Raw genomic sequence first — 8686 nt, 5'->3', positions numbered from 1 at the left:
AGCTCTGAGAGCATATTACATAGTCCACCACACTTTGACCATTGTATGTTTTACACATGATGCCACCAGATGTTGGCCAAGCTTTCATGCCATTGCAAATTACCATGTCATGGAGGCTACATAAGCCTAACAACTCAGCTCCAAAGTGCGACACACTCCCATTCCCATCTTGAGAAGTCCTTTTCCACATGTGCTCTTCATTCTCCTCTAACCAAAGAGGATTGTTGTCCAAATTCCCATCACTTCCCAACTAAATGCACTGATTGTTTGTTGTCATGGCATTAAAGTCGCCGATTAGAACTATACCTCCTAAACTCTTGAAAAAAACAATATCTCTTTTTAAAGCAGCATAAGGGTCTTCTTTATCTAAATTTGTCCTCTTTTAGAACTTTGATTTTTTTGGGGCGAAGTAACATGCAGCCAGCTGGAATGTTACTTTGTTGCTTGTTATATTTAGCCATACAAATTGCTTATTTGGATCCTCTTTTTCCACTTTCACTATTACACTCCACATTTCTCTTATTAGAACGATGATCCATCCATGCCCTTTCCATGTACTAGTATATTTGTTCCACATTGAAATTTTATTATATCCTTCGAATTTTGGAACCATGCAACCATCATGCTAATGGGTTTTTGTAAGGATAATGATGTCTTTCCCTTCTGCTATGGGCCCCAATCCCGATCCTCTCCTCCATGGGTAACCTCTACAATTCCAACTCACCATGTTTAAATACTCTCGGGGAGCCCCGAATCCCTATTTTTGATTTGTTAAGTGCTCGCTGACTTGGGCTTTCCCATTTTTCAACCACACCCATTTTCCTGCATCTCTTACATATTTCACTTTCTCCCATTCCTTCCTTCGCTCGTCTTGTTGTTCAAGTGTCAAGTCATCATCTAGGTAAATATGAGTGCCTTTAAGTAGCCCTCTATTCTTTAGGATATCCATCTTGTCTTCTATATTTTTTCATGAAACTCTGACATATCTATCCTTTCCATTTTTTGCCTTCCTACCAATCCTATTTGGTTGTTGAATATAACTTGTCCAATTCTACTTGTCCTTGAAAAAATCCCTTGCTAAAATATTTGTTCTTTCTTTTTCTCCATAGTCTTTCAGGTCTTTGATGATGACATTTGTGGCCTTGTCTTCCCTAGCTTTTTCTTCTCTTATTTGCCTCTTGATTTGTCTCTCCATAGTTTCTTTTTTCTCAACCAATAGTTCCTTTACCACTTGAGCCCAAGTTTTAGCTTCTTCTATTTGTTGCTTTAATTTGATTTCTCTCATTTCCATGTTTGCAATTGTTGATTGAAATTCTTCCATCTTATATGTTCTTTTATTTTTCCTTGTCCCTGTGTCTTTTTCTTCTATAACCTTTGTTTGCTCTAATTCTTATTTCAGTGTGATCAAATCTTATTACTTTCTCTTTGAGGACCTTCTTTTCTCTTTCAAGTTTCTTACTGACTTCCAAATTTTCTTTTAATTCGACAACTTCATGTTGTCCCTTTAGCTCAATATACTCAATTCTTTTATCATGCTCATAAGTTTGCTTACATAGAGCTCTGATAACCACAACAATGTCATGGTTGTGGGGTTGTATGTGTCCTTACTGTTCTCCTCTTTGTTTGTTGGAGTATCTTCACTTTCCTTTTGCTTTGACCTAAGTTTCTCTTGTTTTGTTAAGACCTCTTTATTCTTGCTAAAATCTCCATCTTGGTTTGCCTGCTCTGTTGCTAACAAAAGCATTTTGGTCGTGAGATTTTTATTGTTTTTAGTTGTTTTTGGTAAGATCCAAGTGAGTTTTTTTTCTTTGTGAGTGTCTCATCTTTTTGGCATGCTTGTGCCGTAAAATCCCCTTGTATTGTTTTGCGTTCAAAAATATTAATATTTCATTTATACCAAATGCATTGGATTGAGAAAACTTACAGAGAAAGGGATTCTAGTTCCCAATTATATGCTTTGCAATAGTGTTGTAATAGGACTTCCTATCTCACCCTAAGATTTGGAGATTGGGATTCCAATATGTGCACCTGCTTTCCTCCAACAGTCTCCTATGTACTGAACTCAGTGTTTGATTTTGATAGTTGTGTGTTACATCTCGTGTTTTTTCTTCTTAACTCATTGTTTCTTGGGTATTTAGTTTCCACCAAAATTGATATTTTGTTTGCATTGAGCCCCTTATACCCATATCAGCTTATCTAAGCACTTGCTTGCGGGTTGTGAGAGGTTTAAAATAAGTTTAAGGGAGCAAGGTTTGAAAGGTGTTTTTTTTTTTTTTTTTAGTTTGACACACCAGCAATGCACATAAGCAATTACTTGCAGGTTGTGAGAGGTTTAAAATAAGTTTAAGGGAGCAACGTTTGAAAGTTTTTTTTTTTGGTTTGACACACCAGCGATGCACATAAGCAATTACACTAAAAAAAATATAGATGTGGGTCTGAAATACCTGTGGATGTTGGTCTGCCTCTCTTTTTGAGACACTATTGCTCCCTTGTTTCTAAAAAAACAATCCCCCGATTTATGCTTCCGGTCGCTGGTCCACTCTGTTGGTCCCGCTCTGTTGTTCCTTCGCTATTCCTCTCATTGTTCCCTCACTATTCACTCTGCACGTTCCTATCATTGTTCCCTCACTCACAGATGCTCCTCTCATTGTTCCCTCGTTGTTCCTCTCTATGGTCCTGCTACCCTCATTGTTCCTCTCGTTGATCGATCCGCTGGTCGCTCTGTATAATCATACTGGTCGCTTCATTGAAATTTCTCCACCCCTTCATCGAAATTTAAGGTGTTTCTCCTAGTTGTCTTATATGTTTTAACCTTGTATATAAATTACCTGCAAACGAATTCTTAAAAGCAGAAAATAAACAATGGCGAAAGCATAAAACATAAAACATATATACACAGAGATTTTCCCCTATATCCCAAAACCGACACTACCAGATTGATTTTTTGTTATATTCTTTTCAATGTTACAATACATATATATACATGCCGAAGCATCCATAAACCCCAATCCATTAACCTTGGATTAGAACATAATCGTAGTTCCCTTGACCGGATCTACAAGATACCATGGGCAGAAAACCATTATGCCCAAAACCATGTGCAAAATACATGCACAAAACCATAGGTAGGTCCACCCACCTAATATAGGGTCTAAAAAAAATAAGTTCTCGAGGCACTACCCTGGACCCCATACAGGGGGGCTACTGCCCCATTCAAACCCCGTGATAAGGGGGCTTCCGCCCCCTGCTACACCCAACACAACGAAGTGGGTGCTAGCCACCTCCCTCTAACCCCCCGGCTTCGCATCGTGGAAAAAATATAATGCACACCCAACATGTCTAACCAAACAATTTGATCAATAAAAATTAAATATATAATATTAAATAATTATAATTTTTTTATTTACAATAAACTTTTAAATATACAAATAAATTAAAAATATACCGAAAAGTAAAGCCAAAGAATCGAAAAGACAAACTACGACTTTTCATCAAAGGACATAGACACTGATGATCTTATGAACGATATAACGGATGTCGGTAGAGAATGTTGATGCAAAGAAAAATAATTGGGTGATGAGTTGATGCGTGAGTGGGCATCGAATTTGATCATTTGGTTTTGAGTGGGTTTGTCCATTAAATTGTTGGGATCACAACCAGATCCTCTCTAACATAAATTTAATTTTATATAACCAGATCCTCTCTGACATAAATTTAATTTTATATAAATGTATAGTTATTTTAACAAAATCGAAGTTTATATTAATTTTCTTTGAATTAATTCAAAGATATTATTTTTTTCAATTAATTAAAAAAATTAATGGAGTAGATGATATTAGTATTGTGTTACATTATACTATAATTATATAGTATAATTAGAATTGATATATTTTAAATATAATTATAATTTTAACATTTTAAATCTAATTTAATTTAAAATTTTATAAATATTTTGTTTTTTAAGGAAAAAAACTAAAAACTAAAATTGATATATTTAAAATTTATTATAACTTTAACATTTTAAATATAATTTAATTTTAAATTTTATAAATATTTTGTTTTTTTAGATTTATTATTATTATTATAAAATAAAATAAAAAAATACATTTTCATAATTCCGAAAACGCATTCTGCCTTGCTATCTTGAGTGTAAACAATCATATTTGCATGTTTATATAAGTTTATTTACCACTTTTACATTTTCTATGATGAATTGCATGATCCTTATTGTTCTATAAAAGAAATTTATTGCACACGAAATCTAGGATTCCCAATATAGAGAAATCACCGTGTTTCTAATTTATGGTATTTGATCCATCTTTTATACTTTTCTTTTTTTTACTAACTTTTAATTTTAGGACCCCTTCTTTTCCATATCACAAAAATCTCATCTCTTTTATGAGAAAGTGATGTTTTCAACTTTGATGTTGACATTTTGTTCAAATGTTGCATAATAAATCTTAGGAGGAGCCTTCAATATACCTTGTTTGGATAGAAGATCTGCGGTCATGTTTTGCTCCCTGTAGATATGTTTAAATTGAATGTGCTTGAAGGAGCTTACCAAATCCCTTACACAATTCATCCAGTTAGATAAAATGGGTAGATTGAATTGATTGTGTTCCTTGACCTAATTAATGATACCTTTGGCATCACCATATATTTGCAACTTCTCAATCCTCAACCACTTTACAACAGAAAGAACTCCCCACAATACGATAATCTCAACTCTATTATTGGTGTCAATTCCTCCCTCCCACCAAAAATGATAATAATAATCTAGTTTAATAACTATAAAAACACCACATCCACATCTTCTATGTAATTATGCCCCGTCAAAGAACCCGACTAGAAAAACCTCCCATATGTCTTTAAATCTTATTTGCCTTCTTTTTTCGAGCCTCTTAAAATAAACGATTGTTTTAAATATATAATGTTAATTTATGAGTTTATTAGTGAGTAATTTGATACATAATAACATCATACTTAATACAAGGATGAAGGTTCAAATGGTTCATTCCTGAAATATGGAACGTAGGAAGGGTAGATAAAAAGGGACAGTTGAGTTCCACAATTTTTGTCTTGCTTTAGATTAAAATGACATTTTCTATAGATTAAAATGGCATCATCGTTGTAAAATTTAATTTGAAATGATGACATTGCATTTACCTACAGTTCATTATATATTTTTATGTTGCCAATTTACATGGTGTATTTGATTTTGTCTTTTGACTCTTGGTTTTTTAAATTTTCAATAGCAAATTGGCTATGTATTTATTGTTTAATCCAATAAAGATTGTATCAATATCCTTTTTAAAATTTAATTTAAAAATAAAATAAAATTACATTTATTTACTAGTTGTTTATTTATTTAAATGGATTAAAAATTATTAAAAAATTTAAAATTAATATTTTAAAGTTAATTAAAATGGTTAGAATTTATGATATGTTTTATAAGTTATTTAGGTATATTTTTTAATTAAAATTATTTAAAATCTAATAAAAATTTATTGGAATCACAATATTGATATGTGAACCTTTACAATCAAAATCTCAAAAAATTTAAAAAAACTAAATCCATATATATAATCAAAACAAAATTTAAATAACAAAAAAATCAAATTTTCCAATTTTAAGAATATTAAATCCATATATATAATAAAAACAAAATTTAAATAACAAAAAATCAAATTTTCCCTAACATTTGTTTTGATCAAATTCTAACCAAAATAATCCAACACATCTAAAAAAAATATTTTATAATATTAAATCTATTTTTATATAATTTTAATATTACATTTCAATTAAAAAAAATTACATTCACGTTTTAAAATAACAAATAAAAAAAAAAATTAAATCAAATATAACCTCTCACAACCATTACAACCAAAACTTATATGATGATGATGATGATGGTTAACGTCCGCTGAGACCAAATAATGGTCTATCGGACCTAAAGAAACAAATTATCTATTTTGATTTAAGATTTTATTCCTATGCTCAAAAAGCTTGGAGAGAAGCCTCCCGAGCTCACTATAATTTTGACATTGTAAAAGGCTAGGAAGGTCAGTATTGTAACAAAGAGTGTGAAACTGAGAGCTAATGTGGTTATACGCGGGGCACTCTAAGAGGAAGTGGTTTTCATCCTCGATGTTCCTATTCTTACATATATGGCAGATCCTTTCCGTCCATGGCGTTTTAGGAACTGCCCAACGACCTGTTTCACTATGGAGCTCATGAGAATTCGTTCTAATCTTTGCTATATTAATTTTCTTCTTTGAGCTAGTTAAAATAGAGAGATACTTTTGATCTTCTAGGGTGAGGTTGATGACCTTCTTATAATAACTTAATTTTCTTTTAGCGGCTAAGTCTTTCTCACACCACATTTTTTCTTTGAACTTAGAAGTAACAATATCTTTAATGTTATTTATGTTTTGCAATGCATCATTTTCGTTGATCTCCCAATAGTTTAACCAGGCCCTTGTGTCTTTAAGCCTTAGGTGGTTTTGGCTAGAATTTAAAGCTAGCTTAGGAAGTCTATGATCGTTTATGTCACTGATTTTGTGCTTGTACAACAGAAACCTAAGAATAGCTAAACTACTTGTTATATATATATATAACAATTATATTTCCATAATATATTAAAACACAATTACTCAAACTTCAAAATCATTTGCAAAATTACAAATGTTCCAACTTAGACATCTTATGAACCCATGAACCTGTAAAAGTTTCAGCACGCATCGTTTTAAAAAAGCAAAACAATTTCGCATTTCCCCACAGTTTCTTTCAAAGATCTACATAGCAGTTGTTTCTCGCTCTTATGTTTGAAAAAATATATATTGAAAGTTCCATTATGCTCAGCAGTTCTGCTGAAGCGATGATTAAACCTCTCTCGCAGAGCAGAAAATAAATGGTATTCACAATAAAATAACCGTTGATGAGATTGAGTAATAGTACGCTGTACGTGCCATTACCTGTAAATGCAAACCTGTAAACGCACAAGACAGAAGATATAATATAATAATTGCAAATGTGTGATCTCTGGAGGAAGCAAATGGGCGAAGTGTCTGAGAAGAAACAAACTCAAAAAATCTAAACAAAGAAAAACTAAAAAAATTTAGATGAAAATATACTGCTCTGCGTGTATATATATATATATATTTTCTGACCTCAATAGTTAAAGAAAAACTCAGCGGCTTCTGGGCATCTTGAGTACAGAGAAACTACCGCTCCCTCCATCCATATAAATCTTCATCTCCAGGCATGCACTAAGGTCATCCAGACTGATGTATTGCTGCTTGGCTGCCACGGGCGAGACGAAATATTTAGCGGCATGAGAGGAATTGTGTATCCACACGTATGGCTCATAACTTCCATCGCAGAAGAAGCTGCTCTCACCCCTGGTAGAATAGGTGCTGTATATCTTGCTGCGCCTCAGCGTTTTAGTGCAACCGGGTTTCAGTGTGTAGGCTTTCACCAGAATCGAGCCCACCCTTATCTGTATATCAACAGGCCAGCCAGTCAGATTTTTTACCCTCGTCTTGGATTTCGATGATCTCTTCCCCATCCTCAAGAAGAAAAGTAATGAACACATTATTTCCCTATCACTCTCCTTTCCTCCTCCAATGAAAGTGAACGTCTAATCGACCAGAGCAGAGCCACCATTTATTCCTGTGATATTAAGGCAAAGAGGTGGGGCTCGAGAAGATGAGAAACTTCGAATTGCTGGGGAAGAATCATGCGAAGCAAAAATCGAATAAAAGTTAGTACAAGGACAAAATGTCAGTAGGTTTGACTGGAGAATTCAATAATTTTCTACATTCTGGTCTGTGGGAGTCGGGATGTGTTTGTATAACCTTGGGTGATGTGTCTGTTATGCCGCCGCTGCTTTACAGAGTAGGGTACTTTCAGTAAATGCTGCAGAGCTGAGAATATTTGGTATTTAGCTATATATATTAAATCCCATTTTCGGCTTTAGAGATGGCAGAGGACCGACAGACATGGCAGAGAGCCCGACAATAAGCCTGCGCGGCGCCGATTTAGCTGTATATTAAATGCCTCCTTCCCGTTGGACACTGCAGAGAGTCCGACACTAAGGCTGAGAGATCAATTGATTGCAGGTATATCTTCGTATTCATGATGTTGATGTTGCAGCGTAAAGAAATTTGTATGGTAAGTAATTAGGCAATGTCATAGTTTCCAGCTGCCATACTCAAACCTTGTGAATGGAAGCCAGAATGTCAATTTAGTTTTTGTCATTGAGTTAACGTGTGTTTGCTGGTTGTCTAACCAAACAGTTTGAAACAGTTTTATCGGTGGAAATTATATATATAATTTTGAATGTTTATATTTTTATTTAAAATAAGCTTTTAAATATATAAATAAATTAAATATTTTAAATTTTTGTAACATTTGGAGTCCAGAGGATGCATTAACTTCAATTTATGATTTTAACAATTGCTACGTAGTAGCTAGTATTTTCAGCATAGCTTAAATATAGTTAACAATTGCTATGTAGTAGCTAGTATTTTCAGCGTAGTTTAAATATAGCTAACAATTGCTACGTAGTAGCTAGTATTTTCAGCGTAGTTTAAATATAGCTAATTAGAGTATGAATTGTTGACGTACTTTCAGCTTAGTTTAAATATAGCTAATTAGAGTATGAACCGTTGACATAGTGTGAGAT

At 33.3% G+C, this 8686-nt stretch overlaps 1 protein-coding gene across 1 annotated transcript; it reads right to left on the bottom strand.

The window, feature by feature from the left end:
* Nucleotides 1–7189: 7189 nt before the first annotated feature.
* LOC149197909 (uncharacterized) lies at nt 7190–7567 on the bottom strand. Its single transcript, XM_089408858.1, has one exon. The coding sequence runs from the start codon at nt 7565–7567 to the stop codon at nt 7190–7192; it is 378 nt and encodes a 125-aa protein (XP_089264984.1).
* Nucleotides 7568–8686: the final 1119 nt, after the last annotated feature.

This window comes from Pinus tabuliformis, chromosome 2_2 (assembly GCF_031772625.1).
Source record: "Pinus tabuliformis cultivar Carrire ecotype Pingquan chromosome 2_2, CPIR1, whole genome shotgun sequence".
NCBI lineage: Eukaryota > Viridiplantae > Streptophyta > Pinopsida > Pinales > Pinaceae > Pinus > Pinus tabuliformis.
The sequence above is the reverse complement of the archived record's forward strand: the minus strand, read 5'-3'. Positions and strand labels throughout refer to the sequence as shown.